This window comes from Mesitornis unicolor, unplaced genomic scaffold (assembly GCF_000695765.1).
Source record: "Mesitornis unicolor isolate BGI_N332 unplaced genomic scaffold, ASM69576v1 scaffold8561, whole genome shotgun sequence".
NCBI lineage: Eukaryota > Metazoa > Chordata > Aves > Mesitornithiformes > Mesitornithidae > Mesitornis > Mesitornis unicolor.
This window is the reverse complement of record NW_010161659.1, coordinates 1,093-27,411: the sequence shown is the minus strand read 5'-3', so window position 1 is coordinate 27,411 and position 26,319 is coordinate 1,093. Positions and strand designations below refer to the sequence as shown.

The 26,319-nt window shown below is 39.8% G+C and overlaps 1 protein-coding gene across 1 annotated transcript; it reads right to left on the bottom strand.

Moving 5' to 3' along the window:
- Positions 1-1,185: 1,185 nt before the first annotated feature.
- LOC104547619 (centrosome-associated protein 350-like) lies at positions 1,186-25,478 on the bottom strand (the record flags this gene model as incomplete). Its single annotated transcript, XM_010193400.1, has 18 exons — positions 25,406-25,478; positions 23,725-23,768; positions 22,682-22,796; positions 21,821-21,953; positions 18,915-19,531; positions 18,266-18,376; positions 14,827-14,940; positions 12,468-12,611; positions 11,012-11,661; positions 10,057-10,178; positions 7,612-8,669; positions 6,156-6,309; positions 5,490-5,653; positions 4,344-4,533; positions 2,624-2,844; positions 2,342-2,505; positions 1,561-1,671; positions 1,186-1,317 (listed from the first exon to the last, which is right to left on the bottom strand). Coding segments are annotated over exons 1-18 (4,317 nt in total), but the record flags the coding sequence as incomplete, so codon positions are not given.
- Positions 25,479-26,319: the final 841 nt, after the last annotated feature.

Sequence of the window (26,319 nt, the reverse complement as noted above, 5' to 3'; positions counted from 1 at the left end):
AAACTGTATTTCAAGAACTTCCAATAAACATACTGAGCTACTTAATTAATTCTTCATGTAATTTCTGTATTAATTGTAATGCACACAATTTTGTAAAAGCAAGTGAATATCAGCAGTCAATTCTGAATATGAATGGAAATTCTACTCTGCTAGCCCATCATCAATGACCACATTACCCCCATGAACCTCTCCCCATGAACCTCTTGCTCTCAGACTTCAAAGTTAGAGCAAGACAAGAGATTAAAAGCCTACATCAAATAAAAGTTGTCTTTGTTTCTTTTACCTTATTTCATAATTGCTTTTCACTCACCTCGGCTCTACAAACTATCCAAGACTTCACTACCTGCTATCAACAACCACTGCATGTAACTCAGATGCCTGAGCTTTTCTGCTCCTTTAACCTAACCCATTCCTGTCTATACAAAAATTATTTAAACTTTGCATATTTGGCAAAGCCCAGAACAACTACATCAGTATTATTCTACAGTGCCATTACCCATCATAAAAACTGCCTGAGCACCAACATATTCGTAAGCTGTGAAGAAACAGTTATGAACATAACCATCAGCCTTCTGCACTCCATAACCCTAATTCACAGTCATTGCAATTGCTAAACTATGAAGAACCAAAAGCATTTTTTGGTTACGTGTTTCTCAGTTATGTGTGAGCAGCTGCTACATGTTGGGAACAACAAGTATAAAAACTGATAAACTGACAGATAAAAACTGAAAAAGAATAAAAATTCTGTATGTCACAAGAAGAATGAAGAGACTCAGAAAACTTCAAGCTTTGTAAGAAGTTAAACGATCTGCTGAAGATCCTCCCCTCTCTTTTTTCTTTTAATTTGCATATGAAACTCATATAGGATCAATCCCTCATGGAGCGTAACTCTAACAAATTAAAGATGTTGTGTTCACTAGCATCAGTTTATCCTGGAAAAACAACAACTTCTTAACAGTTCATTAACTGGAAGATCGTAAGAACAGTGAACAGGGATTTAAGCCTGCCAACTGACTTCTAAGTAACTATGCCAGGAAAGCTCCTTTAAAGCTCTATCTATGTCATGTCAGGGTGAAGAAGTTGCACTGAGAATGACACTGAACAGAGAATAACCCAGAGACAAAGAAAAATATTCTGAATAACACTGACATTAGAATAGCTTTTTCCTCTTACTCAGAACCTCACCTCACACATCTGGTGGGCTGCATCTGTAGCAACAAGTGCAACTTCTGCCTGCTTGGCTGCAGTCTTGCATGGGGTCTCTTGTACAGCCTCCTGCCGTGACTGGACCAGATGCTGCAGTGACTCTGCGTGGAACTATGCAGGAAACACAGCCAGTTCAGCTCTTCAAAATTTTCTGGTTATAACAACTAGAGTTATTTCTCAAAATCTGGAGGAAAGAAGTTTTAAATTGGCCCCTAAGAGCTTTTTTCCGCTATATTAACCCCCTTCACCACTTCTGTATGTTCAGAGCTTCAAATTAAGAACACTCATAGGCACGGATTTACTTACAGCATTTTGCCTCTTACACACTGCACATTTTTTGAAGGACAGCATTACCTGAGCTGCCTTCTGCCTTGTCTCGTCCAGTTGCCTCTGACTGTCTAAAGCTTCTTGTTTGGCCTTGATTTTCAAAAGAGCCAAGTCCCGTTCATGGAGCTCCTGCTGTGCCTACAGATTAGGAAAACAAGTTTTAATCATGCAAGTTAGATGTAAAGACCTGTTTTGCCTTAGCCACTGGCTGCAACTGCCTGTGAAAGAACTACAGCTACTCTACTGGTGGTGGCTCTTCTGCTAAAGTAAAACTTTCAGCCTACTGCCTGACCCTCTCCCTCTTTAAGTAGACAACGCATGGTTCCCCATGCTCTCCCACTACATCGTAGAAACAGGATTTAGGAGACCAATTAATTCAGCAAACGAGAACAAGAAATCTTGTCAAGATAAGGAAATTTCAACCAAAAATATCATTTTCATGAAACAGGACAAACGAGCCACCCTGTACAACTACACTGCACGGCACCGGGACTCAACATCAAACCCAGTAAATAATCAAGTTTTCATTTTACTGAAGTACACAACCAAAGCAGTGATTCCAGCCAGTGGCATATTAATGTCGCATATTCTGGAGTCACCAGTTCCTTGGTGTCAACTTAAAATAAGGAAGATAACAGACATTAATCCTAAAAAATGAACATTATCAGAAATGCTCCACCATGCCCATTACGATTTCTCTGCATTGCTACAAAAGCATAACTCACCCTAATTTGATTAATTTTCTTGCAAAATAAAAATAAAATTATTTAAAAGGAAGGTTAAGACAAGCAAGTATTTGTCCCATTACCTTTAGAATCTGAGCCAAAGAAACGCTCTCTTGCTGGGCAAGCGATATGCCTCGTACTCGTTCTACGTCCGAAAGCTGTCGCACAGACTCCTCAATAGCACTAAGGTAGTTCAGTTCTGCTGACAAACGATGCTGAAGACCAGCAGGGGAGAAGCGCATACATCCTGCAGAATAAGACTTACTAGTCCACCTCCATAGACTTTAATGCCCCACGTCAAAAAAATAAAGAAAACAAACATATAACTGCTCTGGGATTAGTGTGGTTTTAACACAACAACTCACCACTTGCTGAGGCTGCTCCTGCTACAGACCTATTAGTTCCCAGACTCAATTCAGGGAAGGGTATGTTAGGCTTCAGCCCTGATGCTGTACTTCCAGAAAAGCCAGCAGGTGACTCGACTCTTTCTGCTGCATTGCCTGTAGAATCACACTGCAACAGTTTTTGGGAACCGGGAGATGGGGAAGAAGTTGGTGTCTTCGGAGACCTTCCCTTGTCTGAGAAACTGAATGAAACAAAAAATAAGAAAGAGTCAATATTCTCCTAAGTCCAGCCATTTGACAAGACAAAGCAATAACCTAGTTCTTTAATTTATATATACCAAACAGATCCACGCAAAAGGCAGACTTTTATAGTTTGCACAGGCCTAGCCTGCCTTTAGGAAGTGACTGCGTGAGATGGCTTTTGTCCCTATATCCCAGTTTAAAGTTTCTGAAGCGCCCTATTTTCCCCCCAGGTATAAAACCCAGTTAGCACACACCAACAAAAAAAAAACCCAACAGAACATCCCCGTGTTTTACACGAACAGGCAGGCAGTTTCAATGCCTCCTGTTAGGAACCTGGCATTGCAGGATTCACTCACCTGCGTGTGCCTTTACACATGTGATCTGAGAGTCTGAGCGAAGAACTTTGTTTTACCCACAGAAAATTAGGGCAATATTTTTATATCATAATACGATGAATGGTATTTTTAAAAAGCAAACCGGTTACTACCAGCATATGGATGTAACTGAAGGCTATAAGCCACTGCTCCACGTCTGTCTCTTTCACCAAAATGCAGTGAAATGCTTGAAGGTCAAAACTTGACTTAAACAGTAAATTACTACAGAAACATTTCTTCTTAAGAGACAGTTGAAGACATAGCTTTAGAACCATACAGAAAATGATGTAGACACTTCTTAAATTCACTATTGCAATTTTATTAAGCCAAAGACGATTAACAGTGGCTGCTTAAATCCCTTAGGAAGTTGTTCTGCCTTATTAGGCCCATCTTAGGAGGTCACAGGACTGGATATCAGTGAAAGTCACCAATATAAGTCAATACCTCAGATCCACTCTTTACCCACACAGAGGGAGTGAGAGACCATTCATATTATTTGTTGCTTTATAGAAAAAAATGCAGTGAAAACTAAGCTGAGCAATTCATAACCATCCTCACTGCACAATTGGCTCACATCTAGACATACAGAGGATGCAACAGAAGATCAGTATTTTTTCCTTCCTCTTTTTCTGCACTCTCTTCTGAGGATCAGCTCATCTCTGAAAAAGAATCAACTCACTCGTAAGTGAGTAGTAGCTGAACACAAGTCTAGCCAAAAACATCTGTGGATCCTACCGAAAAGAGCAAGATGACAGATTGACTGACCATGTCCCTCCTGCCTCACCTCGCCCCCTTCTTCTGGACCATTTGTAGAAGCGGAAAACGAAACTTGTATTTCAATGCTTAAGGTACCGAAGCTGACAGGATACCTCTGTTGGCCACTTATCCATACCGAAACAAAGGGGAGGAATCACCGTTTTGTATTTTCTCTTACTGCAGCCATCTACTTTGGTCTTTCATATTTAAAATACAGGGGAAAGAACCATGTTTTGCATACTCATCTTACTAACAGTCCATAATTTCTTTTACTGCGATTTTGCAAAGACACAGCCATTTTTTATAACATGCCATAACACTACCAAGCTTAGCTATATTTGCACGGAGTCTTTTAAGGTTCATGTTACCTCATTAGGGAGTGTCCAGACAGGTTTTCTAACGTGCCGTCTGTATCTGGGTTCTGCTCATGATCTTTACTATAAATTCTGTTACTTGATAAGGACTTCTTTGTCTGTTGGGATCCCCACTTTAGTTCAGATAGCATTTTATCTTCTTCCACAGAAAAGTGGTGAGAACTTCCACTGAAAGCGTCCAACCCTAAGAAGGAACAACATTGTGCAAATTTACAGTGGTATTCTAGGTATTAATATCTTAGCCATCCAGAGCCCCAGTACCAACAATTGAGAACTTTTTTCCCCACTTAAAGATGCTTTTGATTCAGAAGTCCATAAATTCAACAAGCAAGAAATGTAAATTGGGCAGCTTTCCAGATGAGATTAAGTTCTCTCCTGTACATTGTGTCCATTGCCAACAAAACTGTCACTCAGCTTTCATTGTAGCACATCATGAGTTTAAATAAAGAAAACAAGCATTTGACTTTTCAACACTGATAATTAGAATGAAGCATAGATTTCTTTTTTTTTTTTCTCAAGCTCGAGAATTTTGAAAAAAATGGAGACATAATTTGGAATGGCAAATCTTGTTTTTCTCATCCTTTTATTGACTTTAAAACTAGCATTGCCTTATGCCATCCATTGCTTATATAGTAAGAGTGTACCAATATCAAGTTTCACATTTTCGCAATGTTTAAGTTACTAAAGGAAGGTATTTATTAATTTATGCACTATGAAAACTGTCCCTGATCCAAAGATGACGCATACACAGGCAAACTTATTGTTGCCTTCATAAACGTGCCCATAACTCAGATTTCTCAGCAGCCTATTTGAATTTCCTCAGTACAGAATCTGTAGGATAGTTTTCACATGATATTAGGATTAACTCATTCATTAGAAGGCCGGTTTAGGAAAGGAAACATTTTCAATACTGGTAATAACCTCTTGCCTATTTGATTTCAGATGAGTGTGTTTTGAGGACAGAAAATAATCAGAGACAAAAAGAATTTAGGAAGGAAACACTGGAGGAATAAATAAATCCTCCTATCCGTATCAGATTACACTTTCTAGATATGTAGAAAGACTGCAATTTTCAGACCAAGAAAACACTAAAACCTACTTAAAAATAAAAAATACCCTGTGGTCCAGTACTGCACTTACGTTCCTTTTTCCCTCTCTTTTTAGAGGAAGCAGATGAGCGAGAAGATGCTGCAGACTGCGGTCCAGGCGAATGCTGAGAAGCAAGCTCTGCAGATCGAGGTTCATGGGGAGACCTCCTACTAGGAACTTCTTCCTGAACGCTTGAACTACTGCTGCCAGTACCACTAAAGAGGAGCACATTGACAGTGACTAACTAAGGAATTTCAACTCCCACATTACACTGTGCACAAGAAATGCACCACATTTTGAATTAGCGACAGATGGCTACAACTGCACTCATTAGCCCATCTCGAAAAGCACTGCTTTTGAGATTAAAAACTACACCAGCTAAAAGAGTAGGAAGTTCGACATGATACTGACCATACTGAAGCACAGTTCTGACAATACGAAACAGTGAAAGATGGGTAACAATCATATTTCCTGTGCCAACTCTTAAGAGCTCTTTGACTACGGACTTCAACAACATAGGAATGACTCCAAATATGAGTGCGCTTTAGAAAACCTCTGGGCATGCAGTTGTTGACGATAAATTGAGAGAAATATGAGTGCTTTTCAATAAAGGATTACAAAAGATTTATAAATATGGGGGTAAGAGACCTATCAAGAAATTTAATCAGAGAGAAAGCATTTTTTACAAGACGTACGATTTTTACAAGTCTCACACACCTGGGGTCACGTGCAATCTTTTTGCCCGTTAAAGTGCTGCTTCTGTGTGACGAGGCAAAATCATCTTCGTAAGAAACCGCGCTCTCTGGAGGGCTCATGGCAGGGAGTAAAGGACGCAGAAGGGAAGACTTTCCATTTGACCTTTCATCGAACACTAAAGCGTGGACAAAGAAGGGAAAAGACAAAAAAGATACCAAATGCAAACGTGCAAACAGGTAATAAAGCTGCAGGAATTACAAATCATGAGTTACAAAGAGTTCCTTTCACACTCAAGAACATGAGGAGAACAGCAGCATAGCCACTCCATGGAAGTTTTAACACAACGTAACAAGCACGGTCTTCACCTTTTGGTAAATTATCGAATACTCTGTTTCATTAACACATTCCAGGTAAAACCTTCTTGAAGAGCACAGTGCTTGAGAGCAAGGCAATCTCCAGAAAATTTAAATGCAATCGTGTTTAAGGGAAATAAAATGCAGAAAAAAAGAAGCCAGAAAAAAACACAAGATAAAAAGTGAGCTGCTCAGAAAACATTCCTCCTCAAAACAAGGAACTTGAAGCAAGAGAAACAGTACTCACAAAACAAAGAATGCATTTGTGCAAGAAATTAAAATCAAATTGAATGTCCTGCATGAGACACTTGTAAAGCACGTCCTAAGACACCAACACTGGAAATGGAATTAAGACTTTCCTTACCCATATTCCAAAACCTTACCTTCTCAAAATTAACACTGTTACAGAAGTTTTCAATGTGGCACTGTTTTGAGACATTGTCGAATAACTCACATGAGCAAAGATGCAAAGGAAAGAACACGTTTCTAATAATATGGTAAAGCTATATTATTCTTGTGTAGAATATATGCAAGCACTCAGGTTTATGCCGTGAAGTGCTGTGAAAAGCACGCACTGAACTGAACTGAACTGAACCAGGAATAAAGTGTTATTACAGAGAATCTTAAGTGCATCTATAGCTGGAGGGTGCACATTCCAATCCAGAGGGTCTGTTCTCCATGAGGGAGAGAACTGTTTCCAAATGCACTCTGGGCAATTTAGATTTCGTATGCAATTCTGGGTACAATAAATGTAAACTTTACATTCACAATTCTGGAACTACGGGTGTCCTTAATGCATATAACCCAACATATGAATTAGCTACTGATCTAGAAATACAGAGCAATCTGATAAAAAAACCCCCCACCAATCTTCTTCCAGCCCAAAAGTGTGGAGTTGTTTTGTTTTGTTTTGTTTTTCTTCTAGTTCTCCTTAGACGAGAAGGCAAAAGAAGAGGGGGGAGGAATAATTCTTCATCCAAAAATAAAGTGAGAAAGCCTTACACAGATTCATGTTTGAGACATCTAAAAGGACATTCCTCACTTGTGAAGCATAAAGTCTGAGGAGTAGTAAGACTGGGAAAATAGTAATTCACAAAAGCTTCAAGAATTTGTTCCATTTTTACCTTTCCCACGAAGCTCGTAACTTTTCGCAAAGATGTTGATGACACTGTGGGGACTTCCTTTCGCCAGATCCTCCCATGGTCCCTTGCTGTGCGTGTCACTTGTCCGAGTGAAAAGTGGCAAATACTTCTCGGCTTCTTTCTGAAACTCCTTTATGGGTTCAAAAGCATTTCTCTCCTGAATGCAGAAATCCTTTTCTTTTAAAGTCTCCAGCATCTTCAGTGGCAACTGCTTGTGCTGGCCTCCTTCCTCTTCAGAGAGGCTTCCGTCACTCAGGAGAGGCCCTTCACTGATGGAGTCGATGCTGGACTCATGAGGAATTACAGCTTTGTTTGGAGCATAAGCCTGGTTTTCTTGCCTTGAGGAGTCAGTCTGTCTCTGAGGTAAATGTCCTAGTAGCCCCTCATGCCTGTTAGCAGCAGGGCACTTTATTCCAAGGCTGACTGCGGCAGTATGAGGCCTGATCGTCTCAGGGAGCTTTTTAAATTCACTAAGGTTGCCTGCCTCAGCAAGGCTGTCATCAAAGGCTGTATGAGACACACAGGTAACCAACATTTTTTGAATTCTGGTTGAAAAAGCATCTTCATTTTCTTCCTTCACAGGAGAACTCACAGCCATTGCCCACTGCCCATCATCCTGGTTTTCTTGCACACATTCCTGGTCTGAGATCTGCACAGTACTGTAATTGAGACCAGCCCCAGCCAACCTTTTGGCTTCGCTTGCAATCCTGCCAGAAAGGGAAGCAGCTGCAGTCTTCAAAACATCAATTCGATCTAATTGGCTCTGATTAATAGTAAGTTTTACTAAGAGATTTTGCTGTGCAGCAGGTGAATTCAGGTATGGCTGAGGCATCAAAGCCAGAGATCTTACAGGCGAAGCATGGTTTCTCCTGCCTGCCAACATCACATCACACTGCTTCGACAAAAGGTCCATCTGCTCCAGACTCCAGTGCTGGGAGGAAGGGCCTCCACTTGAGACCATGAGAGCTTGCGGGTGAGAGAGCTTGACTCTTGGGCTCGACCTGTCTGGCTGTGCCCATGGAGGCTCCATCAAATCATTCCTGAAATTAAAAGTCAACATTTAAGTTGATGACTTACACGAGTACTGTTGGTTTAGATTTAAACATTATTGCCACAGATTTATGTTTAGGAAGAAATACCTTGTGGTGGAATTACAGGCAGGGAAAGGGACAGTAAAGAGTTACAGAATGCTACTTAAATAAAAACCAAACAACACAGCACCTTCCAAATTTGAAATCCCAATTTCAAAAGGGATGAAACATCTTATTTTTTCCTTGGAATTTCTTAGCCTCAGCTTTTCCTCTTCAGTTGAACCCAGCCCACGTTTCACAGGAGCCGTCACTTAGGGTAGCCATGAAGAACATTTAGAGAAAAAGAGTACTGGAAATACATGTTCTGTAAGTTCTGAAGTTCTGCAAGGCATCTTTTTTATTTCCAGATAGCCCTCATTTGCATGACAGGAGCCCTGTAGAGACCTTCCTTCACTAATATCACTTGAACAGACTTGAATACTAAGAAATGTGGGAAGTCTCTCACAAAAACCACTGCTCCTCTGCTTACTATGAGGCTCTCCAAATAAATCTCTCATCTCTCCCTTACTATTAGGACTTACATTTTTTCCTTATGATGTTACACTAACAACACTTATTACCTACTCCATACACAGCATGACATAGCATTCCTCGTGCTTCTTTGAACTTTTCCAGAACGGAAACAGGTCTCACTGAATTTACAAAGTCAGTGCGGATTTGACCAAGTTAAGGTACGGATAATGAAGCAAGTACATATTTAAGAAGCAGACATTCATTATGTAAATACATATGAAGAAACACCTGGACAACAGGAATATCATGGATATGCAAGAAACTTTATGATTTTTAGTTCCTTATATTTAAGTATTTATATTTATATGTAAGGCACCTTGACTTGCAGTAAAGAAAAGCTTTGATAATACACTGAACAACTAAAAATGGGGAAAGCAGCAGGAAAAGGCTAGTTCCAAGCAGAAGCAGAGGTTTTTGGTACTTCAGAGATGGTAACTAGAGGCCTGAATCCAAGACAATAGATTAAATGAAATACTGAACAAATCAAACATGAAAAAATCATATTCATATGATCAGTTTCTCTTGCCCAGTGGCAATGGCACACGAAATATAATATGAAACACACGTCCCATCGATATCAGCAAAAGCTTAACAGCAACCACCATTCACTTTAATTATTTATGGACTCTCTAAATACCCATAACCAACATTTTCATATGCTTTCCTGCATCAGCTTCCTCTTTACTGCAAGGAAACATTTTAATTGCCACAAAAGACAATTTCTCTCAATAGAACACGAACTTACAATCCTAGCTTATTTTCACCTCTCAGAGATGAAAACTTGAGTATTTTAACCTCCCTCCAAAGTCCCCCAAGGGCTCACCTCAGTGATGGCTGCTGCGGTTCTGAAAGCGACATGTCACTACTTGAAGATGCACTAGGAGGACGCTCTTGAGCCTTGTTTTCTTTGTCGGATTCCCCAGATGGTTGATAACCAGGTCTGGGCTAGAAATGAAAACAACCAGGAAAATGCATTTTCAAAAGTCTGCAGGAGTTTAGAAGCTCTTGTCTCATTAAAATGGAAAAGGCTTACATTTTGCAGCATAGCATCACATCTTTCCTACCACACAAAGACTTAAAACCACAGAACAGTTACGGTTTTGTCTCAGCAGAATGTACTGGGAAAAAAGTTTTTCTCACACACTGAACTAGTTCAGCTGAACATATCAAACTGATACTAGTCTTTTACCCTATATTTATAGTATTATAGAATCATTAAGGTTGGAAAAGACCTCTAAGATCATGAAAGTCCAATCGTCAACCCAACACCACCATGCCCACAGTGCCACATAGACAGGTTTTTTGAACACTTCCAGGGATGGTGACTCCACCACTCCCCCAGGCAGTTTGTTCCAGTGCTTGAGCACTCTTTCAGTAAAAAAATATTTCCTAAAGTCTTATCTTCTTTCATATTCAGTTTCTGATTAGCAAACCTATTTAACTTAAACTTACCACTGACTGAAAGCAACTTCGGACAAAGCTCTTCAATTCACAGTTTAATCGATGTTTTCAGTTAAAGTTTTTACAGCTGCTGTTAGCTAATATCCAGAATTCTGCTTCTATTTATAACAGAAAGATGATTTCCATTCACTTTTCTGGTAGGCCTTGCTGTACCAAAAAGCAGCCAGTAGCAAGGAGGCTCCAGATCAAAACACAGCTTTCTTTGTATCTTTTTCTTAACTGATAACTAGACCAGGACAAGCACTGACCTTCCTAAACATATGACCTCTTATGCCTGCAAACAACTGCAACACATTAAGCTAGTGAATCAGCTATACCTGTGTCTCCTGCACTGTAGGCAGCTGAGGTGGCTCTTCTAAAAACGTATTTTCCAGCAGTAGTTTAGAATAGGTCTCCTGTAGCCGTTTGTCTGCTGAAGGCTCAGGAGGAGGCACATTCTTCACTTTATTAAAAGCCTCCTTCTGCTTCCTGTAGAGCTCTTGGAGTCTTTTATTCTTCTGTTCAGTTGCCTCCTTTTGGGCTTTCTTCTCTTCCTTCTGCTTCTTCCTCCTCTCCTCTTGCTGTCTGATGATGTACCGACGAACCTCATCTGCATCATAGTAACGTTTCTTAGAGATCATCTGAGGCTCCTCACTAGTAGCTGTCTTGTCTGGTTTCCTTTTGGTTAGACTCTGGCTCCTGGTGTTTTGAATCGGCAAAGCAGATTTCCAATTTTGCTTTTCCACATCTTTCTCTTGCTTTGTACTCATGGAGTCCAACTGCAAGTCATCGAGAATTCCACGTATCTCCACGGGCAGGAAGTTCTTTTTTACAGAGGTACGATCTCCTTGGTCCTCTGGGAGAACAGTTTCCAGGTTTTGCAGGTTATTCTCAGACTGTACTTCACTCCTTGATCTTTCAGAACTTCTTAAAGAGGTTTTACGGGTAACATCCAGTTTAGAATCTGAACCTGTCCTTTCAATACAGCCTGCTAAAGAATAAGACTTGTCAAATATTGCAGGTAAAAATTAAATTTGGGAATTACATGGCATCACTGAAACAGCTGCAAAGTGAGAATAAGGGAGGAGTGCAGATTTCACTGTAAACGTGCCTTTGCTTCACTCAGTGTCAGTCTGAATATAGCAATCTTTGCTTAGACTGAGTTTCTTTATACTCTTAGGCCTCACCACCTCACAGGCATAAGCAGCACGGCAGCTACCGCCATCCCTTACTTGCCCTGTCTGAGATTCTGGATAAATTCAGAAAAGGTTTGGTGGAAGAATCAATGAAGATTCATGATGCCCGTGGATGACATTAGATAGTATCTGGAAGAACCACAATTCCTGTAAAACAGGGATGAGCAACCTTAGCTCACTTATTATAGGCAGCACATGTGGAAAATTTATCTGGCCTGTGGACCACGGCTAGTCATTCCTTTCCCCATTAGCTTCAAGAGACAAAGACAGATTGCAGGTGATCCCTTTTTTTTTGGCTGTAATCTATTTCACATCTTTTCCAGGGCTCCTGAGCACCTTTGCAGCATGTGCTGCCCATCAAGGCTTCCCATGACATCAAGAAAAGTTCATAATCCAACCCAGGAAGAGAGGTTATGCATCCCAACCATGGATGTGAGCAAAATTATCCCCCCTCAAATTCCAGGTTAAAAACAGGAGTTATTTTAGTAAGAAATTGATTACTTTCTATCTCAGAAAATTGATTTATTCCATGGACATGAAATCTTATATAATAAATGAAGTAAAATGAAAAAAGTCCAGTGATAAAAGTACAACTTACCGGCCTTGGCAGCTCGCTCTTGTCCTGTTCTGTCACTCAATAGGTCTCTTCTGTCCAGTTCTATTCTGGGAGCTGGACCCAGTATCTTGTTTGCTAGCTTTAGTCCCTCCCGCCAGGAGGAAGGGCTTATGACATAGTTTCCACCTGCACAGTAAGTAAGAAACAAAAGCCAAACACTCAATGAATTTTCCAGCATATCAAAAAGGAGTATTTATTGCAACTCTGAATCATTTCTATAGCATCCAGTTTTGCACAAGCGGTGTGGCTGCAGTTATACAGAAGAGTCCTGACAGTGATGTACCATGAGGACACTCAACTGCTGAATCACACAACCGTCAGTGCTTCACGCCAACATACAACGCCCAAACGTACTGTAGCACATTAAAGCCCTATAAAAACTGATTTAGAAAAAGAAAAAAGGGATACACAGGTGTAAAATGTATAAACAAATGTTACTGTGAGAGAGGGGAAATATTTGGAGGGGACTAAGAAGAAGCTGTTCATCTCCGCTTAAATAAGACAAAAGGATCTAAAATGTTGTAATAATAAGAACATAAGGTGGGAGATTAAAAGAATTATTCATCTTCACATTAAAAGAATATTAGCTGATAATTCCAGAAAACAGCAAGAAAAGTTAGGAGATTTTTACAGATAATTACTTGTTGAGACAGGCGTCTTGTGAGAGCTTAAAAAATACCAAGCAGCAATTGTTCCACGCCAGCACTGACTGACTGTCATTCAGCTGGTTTTCTGTATCATGACTGAGAAATAGTTAAGACATAACTCTATTAGCTGATACCGAATTCAAGAACAGGCTACACTTCAGGTGACAGAAACCAAATCAAAATGTATGCTAGTATTATTTTATCTTCCTAGAAATAATTACATTATTAGAACTGGGTACAGTGGCATCTTTACCCAACATTGGTTATATTGAATGTTAGGTTTATTCAACTCGCCTTTCACCCCACTAATTTCCAATATTATTAATTTTTTTTTGAAAGAACGATCTTACAGAGCCTTGGAGAAAAGCATCATATAGAAAGGAAGAGCATTAATAACCTAATTCAGACTATTTAGCAGTATTTTATTGCTAGAAAAATGCCTAACCTGAATACCAAATTTGCAGCTGATTTGTAACCATTCCCTTTCAGTTTCTAACTCTGACAGCACTGCCTAAACAAACCCACTGAGCCTGCAGCATGAACACAGCACAGACAAACAGGAAAGGGATTGTGCTCTGGGCCCCACAGGATTTTGAAGACCTAGTACCAAAGCAACTTCAAGTGAAATCCAGGGCAGAACACCAATAGTGTTTTGGTAATCCCAGTCCTCAATCCCCATCCCTTCTTTCTTTTTTAATTTTAAACCAGGAGTAGGAAAGCTGTTCAGTCAGAAGTCTGTAGCCCACCATTCATTCATTTACTAACAGTGCTCCCTGCTTGCATTACAAGCGATCCAAGTATTTCATAAATCTGTCACTTGAAACATGTTGCTACGAGCCTCTCAAAAAGATGTATCAGCCAAAGGGGTTCTTTTGCTGACCTCAGAGAGACTTAACACTGCCTTTTAAGTCAGCTGCTGGAACTAAAACACACTAACAGCGCAGAACATGAGCTGTGGCTATTTATAGCCTTGGCTATGTTAAGCAGTTCCTTACTGCTACAACTGGAAGAGGATGGTCCATCACGGATATGCCATTTATGTCTGGTTCTTATCTTCTAGGGATTTCAAGCCACCATTCCTCTCACATTTAATCCATCACGGAGAATAACCAGTGTCATTAAAACCTGCAGCAATCTCTGTCCTCTTTCCTCACTTGGGACTGTCACAAATACGTCAGTTAGTTTAGTATAGTTCCTTAAGTATGAAGTGATCAGCACAGGAAGGAGGAAATCCATATTTATCACTTAAAGTATTAGCATTCATTACCACAAAACATCCATATGAAGCTTCCCAACTTACAGCATGCAGAGATGCATATTCACTCTCAATACAGCTTTGTAGTAATGTTTTAAAAGCAGCTTTTTTTTCTAAACAGGCCTTCTTCAACAAAGTGTTTACTGATTATGGGTCACTGCACAAGCTAGAACTGAAGGTGCAGGACAGCAACAACCTGACACAGGACGTAGAAGAACAACAGCTAGAGAAGGGCCAGGAGGACATCCTGTTCTCTGCTTCCCCACTGAGAAATCATACAAGAGAACAACTTTCCCTGCAGCACACCCAGAAAATTAAAATAAACCAAGGAAAGCACACACAGCCAACCAACAACAAAACCACACACATCCCCTATGCAGCATACAGCCTCATCTCTGAAGGACGTGGACAGGCTTCCCTCTACAGTAGAGCTAATCACCTTGTTTGGACTCTGGACCTGACAGCTGTGACAGTTTTTGCACTTTACGCAGTAGTCTGGTTGGTTTTTTCTCTTTGTTTCTCTCACTGGGTTTTCCTTTCACTGTTGAACCTTCTGGAAACAGACAAAAGCTGTTAAGTGATATCCCACAGGAAAGAACACAGAATAACAAGCTTACTTCAACATTTACCTTGAAAAAATGCAACTCAGAGAAACAATAAAATTCACCGGACTCTCCCAGATTATATATCTAGATTTATTACTCCCAGTTCAGCATCTTAAAATCCTCATAGCATGAAAATTTTGAACTAAGTGCTGTTTACCTACGCACAGCAAAGGCACAGCAACACCATAACAGGTCCTCACAAAGTCCACTTCAAATTTTAAAAGAAATGTTGACAATTTGACAGGAACAATTGTTGGTTCTCTTTACAGTATTAATGTTCCACAAGAACGCATAGTCCCTTCACTCCTGAAACACACGGGCTGCTGCCTCCGTATTAACACTTGACAGCACATTCACTCGCTGCCTCCACGCTAGAGCACGAAGGACGGGATACCCATGTGCTCTACTTTCTGCAAAACTTGTCACAGAATTCACTCAGTGAATAACTATTGAATAGTCCAATAGCTATTGAATATTCAACTATTATCAATATCAACTATAACTACTGAATAACTATTGAATATTTCAATAACTATTGAATATTCAACTATTGTTGAATAACAGTGAATAACTATAGAATAACTATTCTGTATCACCTAAGCCCTCATTTACAATACAAAAAGGCAAGCTGTATCCTCAGTCTCAGCAGTCTACACTGGACACATTCAAAGATTTTGTTAAAGCCCTTTAATTTACATGCCTTGAAGATGCTCTTCTCTTAATCCCAACAAAAACATGTAGCTAAGGCCAATATTACCTTTGTTTGCGTGCTTCTCTTCTCTATAAAGAACGTGATCAGATAACCTAAAATAAGCTCAGGATGCAACCCCCACACAGATAGATCCGAAGTATTAGCATTTAAATAATAAAGCTCACTTTTACAGCCCTTAATTTCAGCTGAATCCACTCTCTGATGGATGCCCATAGAAATACCAGAGACAGAAGAGCAGGTTGTATTAAAGGATGTGGGAATGAAAATTTAGGAGACTTTCTCCCTCTCAATATCCTTTCCTTCCAAATTTTCCAGTCTTTTTTGAGGCTGACAAGAAGAATCAATGCATCAAGTACCAGTGACTGCATCAGCAAAAATCCAGATTGTCTCCTCGCCGCTTTCAGTGACAAACAGATCCTTCCTGGTACCAGGAAACTGCAGACTGCTTCCCGCTCAACCCACTCATACTACAGCAATTTTGTTCTAGTACAGCAAATCCTAAACATCTTTAAGACAGAATTACTGGAAGCTTGGATTCTATACAATATCCATTAGCCTAATTACAGCTGCTATACGTGGGGCACCAGGACAGGCGTATGGCTGAACACACACAGCTTCTTCCTCTTGTAGGCAGAAGCCCATTGAACACACGACCCAAATGCCTTTTTAATTGGACTTGTTCAACGAACAAAAATAAAGTGCTCATGAATCATTGATATTATGCTTATAAAAACTAAAAAAAAGTGTAGATTAAGAGTATTTAGATATCTAGCATTACTTTCATGGACCGATGCTCAACAGAGTATTTGAAAAACAATTTTCCTGAGAAGAAGTGGCTTTTCTTTCTGAATTGTTTTTAATGATTCCAGAAAAAAATTCTCAGGTCCTTGTCAAGCTGTACAAGCAAAGGAAAACTGAAGCCTAATTCCATACCAGCCACTATACTATCAACACACAAAGACACCAACAGGTTTACAATCTTATCACATTTTCATCCAGTCTCCAATGTTTTGACCAATGAGAAAAAAAAATATTTTTAATATGCAAACTCCTAAGCAGCAAAACTAAAGGCTCTCAGGAGATTTTATTTTCCGTTCTCTTTCTTTTTATTCATCTGATCCCTTCCCCATCCTGCAACTCAGTCAGTCAAAAGGGAGTCAACCTTACAGCACCAGCACTGTAACCAGCCTATGTAACCAGCCTAGCAAATCAAAAAGCCCTAGGTCACCGAGAGACAAGAGCTGTCAGTGGTGGTGCAGTGCTCCGGAGTGAAAAATTAATAAAGGTTGGGTCTGGGGGCAATACTTCTGAAGACACAAAGCACAGATTACAGTTTTTGTCTTTTAGCAGTGTAACTGTCAAGCAAACATACAGCCTTTTTTTCAATCATCTTCGCTTATACTCTTAAGCATCACAATACTGCGTTGCTAAATGAGTTCCTCACCTAAAATAGACCTTTTTTGCTGTGCTGTCATTTTGCAACACTGATATTTAATGTTTTTCAAAAGAGCATTAAGCAAAGATGAACGAGTAGCAGTTTTCTAAGCTTTTAGGCAGTCAACATTCTCTCCTACACCTTTACATGGTATAAACCCCAAAGGTAACATTCTGTTACTTTACTACTGCAAAGCCAGATAGTCCCTCCACTGATATCCTATCCAAGCCTTACAAGACTGAAGGTAAAAGAGTTGTAAAGGAAATAAAATCCAGATTATTTCAAAGGTTTCTTAAACCTTCTTCTGGTCTAGCTGTTCTCCCACTCCTCAGGGAAGACCTTTAAATTAATCCTTGCGTAGTAACCTCTGGGACATAAATTTCTCCAAGAACTTCAAGACTTTGATTATTCTGATATAAAACACTAAAGTTCTACAAGTTCAGAGATATTAAACCAATCTAATAACACATAATCTCGCTACCACCCATGCCTGAAGACATACCTGTTTTACTGCAGAATACTTACTGCGTTTTCAGTAAGTACTCCCAGAGACTTTTCACAGCAGATGCCCCTCATCTCCCCTTTAGCTATCTCTAAGTTCCAACTAAACCGCTAACAATTCCCACAGCAGCTTCAGGACTGACAATTTGTTATCACTACATTGAAAGTAGAACTCAGGCTTCAATACATGGTGTACAAATCATGTTAACAGTGTTAAAGGTGGCAACAAATACCAAAATTGTTCCCATGCGACAACACAGGCTTCAGCAAAACCAAAAAGCAGTCGAGTTTTGTCCTTTTAAACAGGAAATCACATTCATTCATGCAAACATGTATAAAGAAGGTGCAAAATTAAACAAAAATTGTTCTAACAAAGACTTCTGTTTTTAAATTCCTGTTTCAAAGAAAAGCCATCATTTGGTTCTTTTCAGAACTGCCTTTCTATTAAAAGTATTTTAATTTTAGCGTTCAACAAGTTACTCTTCGCGCAGAGAGAAGTACAATACATTTAACACTCATTCCTTCAAGTTTTTTGTTTTCCTAGACTTTGTAGAGTTGTACAAAATAAACGTATCTGCCTTTTAGAGGAGGTTGTGTAGCTGCATCAATTCAGTTTGTGTCTCACCTGTTAACTTGGGCGCTACATCTCTGTGCAGCTCCTGACTAATGTGGAATTCTTCCTTGCGCCAGATCTTTCCATCTGGAGCGCGAATCTTTGTTTCGACAGTGCTGAAACCTGAAAGCAAACAATTTAAGAGTTTAAAAGAACTGTGTAAAATGTAAATAATGCTTGTTCAGGATGGAAGGTATGGGAAACTGCCAAGTAAGAAAGAAACTAGTTGAATTTCTAATGCTGAATTAGAAGAAAGCAATATACCAGTCTGCCACCTGCTCACAGTTCAATGACATTGTCTCAGCAGAGTGAACGAAGAAGAGATTATTAAAAACACAAAATGCTTTCTCAATCAATCCAGTGTTGCTAACCACTGAGACCATAAAAAAAACCCAAAATAAACCCCAGTGCTAATAGAGTGAACTTCTTCTTTAAAGTGATTTGTAAGATGACAGGAAGAACTTCAAAAGAACCCACAATTCTGTAAATTGGCAAGAATTTTTGTTTCTTGTCCATACCTGCGATCAAACCAGGCTATCCACTGCTGTATTGCCCAAACACAGCTCTGAGTCATACCTTTAGTTTGACATGTTGCTCAATGAGCTGAACTCTGCTCCTTCACCACGTATAACCAACAGGGAGGGATTGTGTACCCCCATACCTTTGTACGATGGCGCAGCAGGTGCAGCTGCCAGCTTCCTGACTTTGGGAGTCACTGCATTCTCCACGTTTGTGATCGCGACAGGTTGCTCAGCACATCCCAAGTGCTGCCTTTTGCCACCTAGGTCTTCAGAATGCTCCCACTGCTTTCGAATCCGCTCCTTCAGCTTCTCGAATTTCACATCATGCTGCCGCCGTTTCAAGACTTCCAGCCGATGGGGACTAGAAACTCTCGTGGCAGAAGGGGAAGTCACTTTCAGTTCATTGTCCTGGGATGTGTTATTCTGAGGAGTTTTAGTGCTACTGTCATCTCCTCTGGAGCCACTAGGTTTTTCCTTCGCCAATGTTGCAGATGTTGCAACTTTCAGAAACACCGCATTATTCTGCAAGGCATCAATTGCTGGTCGGTCATTCAAATACCTCACAACAGTCTCATCTGCAACAGAAGAACGAGGGCTTCCAAAATCTCTGCTGTGTAGATCCTGCTCATCTTGGTCATGTACCATACGGCCTCTTATTTCAGTCTTCCCTTCTGCTTCACTGAAGTCCAAACTAGAGAGCAGCTGCTTGGCCTCAAGTTGGCTGGAACTGTGATAAGATAGAGAACCATGAGTATCCCTGATGTAATAAAAAGGGAAAAAAAAACAAGTGACCATGAGAAACACAACCGTAGGACCTTCTAACCCAGCAATCAGCATATTCATTAACTAAAAGAATTACTACCTATACCTTGTCTCCACTTTAAAGGCAGCTTATTTTAAAGTTTGATCATCATACATTTAATAGTGCAAGTCTGACAAACACGAAAGATATTTCTCTTCAAAATTTCACCTTCTGCACTCTCTGCCTGAACAGGACTATATATAAAATCGAAAAGCTGGGACAGGGGCATGTAGAAAATCAGCAAGCAGTAATATCACCATTTAATTTTAAAAAAGGCTTAAACAAATATCAAGTGTAAAACTTCAGAGAAGCATAATTAACAGATGTTCTCTAAAACAAAGCAATGTACGCACACAGCTCCTTGACAGCACAGTTGCTGGCCGAGAAAACAAATAGATTACACCAAAAATACCTGCCCTGAATTTAGCATTAAAAAGGCAAGCCCCTGTCAAGAACTTCAGAGTGAACTGACAAACTGCAAACAAATTTGTACTGCAACAAATTAAAATCTTACTGGGAGCACAGACATTCAACAAATTAAGGTTCTCTTAGGATTTTTCCACAGAAAAGCAGACTCTGTATTTGAATAGACTCATGGTACATATGTTTTTAGGACAAAAATGTCTTTAGTATTTTTACTGATGGGGGACTGAAGATGTGGAAATCCGGCACCTAAGCTACCTCGCTTGCTTCTTCAGCAATGCTGTTTACAGAATTCGTTTAAGCCAGGTAACAACACAGTACTTTTGAAATGTCTACCTGTCTTTCTCTAGTAGCACACTGCTGTTATATAGTGTAGTAACCACTACCAATCAAGATAAAATTTGAGTGGTTTAATCGCACAAGATTTCATCAAAAGCGTACACAAATGTACACATACGCATGAGATTCTTCTACCTATTATTCTGGTTTTGTTTTCCTATGTACACTTAAAGCATTGACTACAGGCTCTTCTCAAAGTTATGTGGTAACGTAGCAGCTCTGATGTTAATTCCTAAATTAATCCCCCCAATGCCATACAGTCTTTTGGGAAAGCTTTTCAAGAAAGCTATTCTGAAAGCTATTGCAAAATTGGATGTAAGAGCATAAGCCTAGCTACTGTCATTTTCTTCTTGTCCCTGAAGTCGGTTAAATTTCATACATGTTTTTAAAATGAGTATCTGATGTATGCAAGTTACTCAAGATAGGGCAGACAACAGAGCTGTTCAACTAATAAAACTGACCCAAGATTACACAGCTGATTCACGTCAGCCTCCCAGGAACAATGAGTGAGAAGAAACTCACAGCTGACATGAGAAGGAGATCAAAACTTAGATGTTAGGATAACCATTATGAATGGAGATACAGTGGAATTAAAAAGAATACCACTGTCCCAAATCCACTCTAATCAGTTACCAACAATTTGACTTCACTGGGAGAACATTTAGAAAAAAATGCTATATTCTAATATAAAAATGCAATATTAGAAACGAATAAAACACTTATCAACTTAGTGAAGCTATTCCTCAGGGATAAGGCCTGTGCAAAGAACAGCTACTACTTATAAGACACAAGGAACTGAAGTTATGGTAAAGGTCTTCTAGGCTCTGATATTACAGCGAGTTATAACTAGTTTATTTCTGCTGCAGGTGCTCTTTCTTTCGGAAAGATTTTGAGGCATCTTATATTCACTACAGTATAAGGTAGGCTAGGAAAAACAGGCTTTCCATATTATCCTTCCTTCCTCAAACCCCATGTTCTATGGCCTGCAATACTCTGTTGCCACTTTTTCTTCCTGACACAGCTGTTCTTATAGGAGTTTCTCACACACACAAAGACTGAACGCATCTTTAGTCCTAGATGTTCTTGCTCTGCGCTGTCTTATGACAATACATTTGTGAACACGTGCTGAAGAACACACAACACATGGTTGGAAAAGCATCAGGAAATACTATTTTTGGCTCTTATTACTGAAATGAAATACCTATAGGATCTATGAAGCCATAGCCTGAGGCCACAGCCACATCAGCGTGATGATCTGGCCCCATTTCAACACGTCTGACTTTAAACTCATTCTCTGAACAAAAAATGAATTTGTAACATTTTTTAAGAGGAAAATACTTCTGTCTGGCATCATATGCTGCTCATGTGGGTGGATGAGGGCAGGAAGCAAAGCAATTCTGAGGAGCTGTCAAAAACATCACTATTATCCTAATTCCGATCTTACCATATTTTTCTTTAAAAGTCAAGTATCTCGGCACTAACCTGTATGAAGCCAACGGGTCACGAAATTCCACATGGTTGCTTTTTTTCACATTGCTTTCAAGAGTGGTTGTTCGAAGTGGGCTGCGTGAGGACTTCTCCTTGCTTGATTTATTGTGGCTGGAAGACTGGGAAGCTGAAGCAGAAACCAAAGAATCCTCTATGGACCCATCTCTCCAGAAAGAGAAAGCTCTTGAGGCTGAACAGTTAAGAACACAGTTTTTCTTGGGTGTGAGCAGCACTCCAAAATAGAATTTAAAGTACTCCGTCTCTTTATCAACAAGCTGATTTCAACAACTAGGGGCAAGGTGGCAAGTGCTTGAAACAATGGTCATATTTAAAGAGAGATAATAATGCTTCAATATTAATTATAAGTAATGAAAGCTGACTGCGTTGCCACTAGAGGTCGATCTCTCTGTTCCTCTGCAGGGGCACGCTACCAGAATGCTCTAAATAACACCAAAACAAGAATGCTTATAAGCAAACACTCTCCTTAAATGCAATAAAGGAAGGATCAGATTTAGCATTCTATCAGGGTGTAACAGCTGACAATCATGAAAAAATATAAACAGCGAGGGCACTGTAGGCACATACAATTGTTCCCCAAAATCCCCACAAAAACAGGATATGAGAATGGGATCAGCACTGCTCACTCACAGCACTGGGAAAGTCCTGTCACTCCCCCTAGCCAATTGGCTATGATAGCACACTTTCTTACATTAGTTTCTCCCAGGCAATTATAGTTTTATGAATAAAGATCATTAGCGGGAGACAACTTGGAGGCGGGGAGGAGAAATCAAGTGTTCCCCACATGCAGCAGTGGCTTTACCCTGCCTTACACGTTATGTCCTCAGCAATACATACTTTTTCTGCTTATTTTCCTGCTAGAGCTAGCAGAGGGCTTCTTGGCATCCACGACAGAATCAAACACAGCCATGCTGGTGGGAGCTATTTCCAATTTGTTCTCTATATGTCGTAGCTAGAATTGGAAGATAATGCAAATTAGAATATTATTTTCAATTTTTAAGCAACAGGGTTTTTTTTTCCCCCTGACCCGAGATATTTCTCATCATTTTCATAAAGAATAAAAGCACACACAAAAGCAACTTCACAAAGCTCACGGTGCAAAACCGTATAGCCTTATGGCCTGAAACTACTTAAGATTATTAAGATTTGTTTAAAAAGATTATCTAAATTAGGTTTTGCTGCATAGTTTTGTTTCCATGAGTAGGGTGTTGTTAAGAAATTATTAATACTATGCCATTCAGAGCCTTAATGCTTGGCCTGAATGAAATATTAATTCCACTTGGAATAAATTCCATAATACTCTTTTCAAAATGGAGCATGACACAAGATCCCACGCGTAAAACCCCACATTGACGCTCATCTATTAAAAAAGTGAGAGACAAGACCATGGAAAAAAGATGAATTCCCCAAAAACCCAAGCTGTTTGACTTCACTGAAGCCAGGTTTTAGAAACTAACGTGGTATCTTAAGGACCTAAGTTAAGTTCCCACAAAAAGACAGCAATTCCAATGCTCCAAGATGGAAAATTATGAAATACACTGGTCTTGTCCCAGTTTCTGACTCGTTTGGGTAAGCAGGAGAGAGCTATTTTTTCAAGTTTTCAGAAAAATGAGAAGTCGCCACCTTCTTAAATAGAAGGATAATACTTCACTCAAGAATTAGTAGATTTTACTACATTTAAGACTAAGGTTGCTGGGGTAAAAATGTCTTCTACTGTGTGTGGATACAACAATGTTCAACATGCATGTGCTCAACTGCCTGCCCTGTTTTGAAACTGTTTAACAGTTTAACAATCACTGAGCAAAATAATACTTTGGCTAAAGCTTTTGTAGCCATTAATCAATTTGAAAAGGAGTAAGAAGAAACGAAAGAGTACTTACAGCAGCCTTACTCTGGGAAAAAGTAGTCTGTGCTGCAGTTAGATCTTACAGGGCAGAAACAAAGAAATACATTTCTCATTAGTACATGGTAAACAGTGGAATAAAACGTTGCTTCAAAACGATTTTCATGGGCTCACTAATCAAGTTCTTGTAATGACTCAATTCCATCCTGCAGATCTCCTCTATGAGAGGCTGTTATCAGACATGAGTCCTCTTAACATAGCAATAAAATATGCAATGTAACATTTAATGAGTTCACTAACTTAGGCTGAAGGCATTATTACACTTGCAATCTAATCTACCACACATTATAGAAGATGCTTAGGTGATAAATAAAGCTGGTTATCTACCTCAACCCAAATACCTTCTGTTTTTCCATTAAATTATGGTTTAATTATATCTTTTTCCCCCTTCCATCACCTTCTTCAGTAAAATGAGCATGCATACACAGTCATTGAAAGACTCTACTCAAAAACCAAGCTCTGAACACAGCAACTTTGAATAGCAGTCTTTTTGAACTGCACACCCAACAAATAAAATAGAAGTAAAGTTTGCATAGAACAAGCAGGAGGTCCCAATCAACCTCAGCCTTTGAACCTCAACAGAGAGCACCCGCTCTACGCACAATCCACTTCAGTAGGACGCAGCAGGGTTCTCCTCTAAAAATACTCCCTCAGTTCCCCTCTCCTTTTAGTTTCTAATGATTTTCTTCTAATCTAATGGTTTCCACAACGCAACATCCAAAACATCAACGTGCATCAGAACCATGGAAAGCAGGAGTATTAGGGAGTTTAAAAAAATCAACAAAATCTCTTCCTTACAGTAAAAAAGCTGCCCATTTCATTTCAGGTAAGATGTAACAACACGAAGAAAGAGGGAAAGTAATGCAGAAACAACTTTGCTTCGTGTCTACAGAACACCTCAGTTTCACAAGGCATGTAATTTAACAGAAACAGAACATATTGCAGGAAGCAATCAGCAGTAACATCCTATTACAGATGAAGTAATAATCTGTACTTTTAGAATAACTTCTGGAGCGCCGTTTTGTCCTAGGGGAGATCACAAGACTGATCTCAAACCACAGACTTGACACGCGACTCAGCTGCTCTACAGACTGCAGCTTTCTTCCTCTGAGGGATGCACTGTAATTCCTTTTCTTTATTCTTTCCCCATCCCCCTCCTTTCCTAAATCACAGAGTAATCATGACAGTAAAAACCCAACAGGATTTCTCCAGCTCAGGGAGGCAGAAGTGCTGCAAGCCATCTTAGTGGCAATGTAGTGCTGCTACTCCAGTGTCTTTAGCTCTTCACCACAGCAAGAGTCAGGAGCAACTGCCCCTCAGGCACGTCTTCATTTCTTCCAAGAGCCTACAGTTCCCAGTTGCTGTTCCTGCACTGCTTCTCCTCTACAGCACTCAAAAAAAAAAGTCTTTATCTGTGCCATCTTGGCAACTGTGTCATAGGCTGGCAATTCCTAATGCAGATCAGCAAATACTCTGCGGATCAGGGTATGAAACTGCTACCTCTGCAAAAACGAAGCCATGTAACACATGGTCCTAGCTTCCACATTGAGGTAGAAGAATATAAAAAATCCTTTCTATAAACCCCTCCCCAGAGTTTCAAACAACTCATGATAAAATGTTTCTCAAAAAAAAGCAGTAAGAACAGAGAAAACCCATACCCCTGGTAGAATCCTTGCTTTGGCTATGCCTTGGATTTTGTAGAGGCACCTCCTTTGACTTTTTGCTCGACATCGTGTCAATTTATCTACAAAAAAAAAAAAAGTCAGGTAAGAATCAAAGAGCAATAACGTTAAGAACAAATGTATCTCATGCTAAAGAGAGCAAAACCTTGACCACTGTGATGAATGTCAACCTCATACGACTATTTCAAACAATGAAACGACAGCGTCACGAGCAAGATGAGAAGATCAGCACCGAATCACAAACGTGCTTAGTTTGCAATTTTTCAGAAACCACCTAATTCTGTGGATGAAGAGGGTTTTGCTTTTGTTCTTATTTGTTACAAAGAGTGAACTCGATAAAAGGAAACCCAGAGGTCACGCAATTTAGATCATAGCCATGAGTATTCCAGCAATTCTGAAGATGTCCATGCTGAAATACTGCACAGGAGCAGCACTACAGAGCTTGAAACTACAAAGGCTTGGCAAAAATACTCAGTTCTTGCCAGCGATAGATGAATGTGTCACCTCTCTGCTAAAGGAAAAGGTAGAAAAGAACTGTGCAGCAGGGCACTATAGCCAGGAAAAAAAAGAACTAAAGCTGCCACTGTTTTCTTGTGAACTTCAAAGACAAAACTTCCAGTAAATCTAAAAAAGTGTGAACTCCAAGTAACAAACCAGGCAGCCAGGATCACTAAAGGATTTCACAGAGTCCACTGTTTTCTTGTGAACTTCAAAGACAAAACTCCCAGTAAATCTACAAAAGTGTGAACTCCGAGTAACAAACCAGGCAGCCAGAATCACTAAAGGATTTCACAGAGTCACAGACTCTCAGGAGTTGGAAGGGACCTCGAAAGCTCATCCAGTCCAACCCCTGCCAGAGCAGGATCACCAGACCAGGTCACACAGGAACA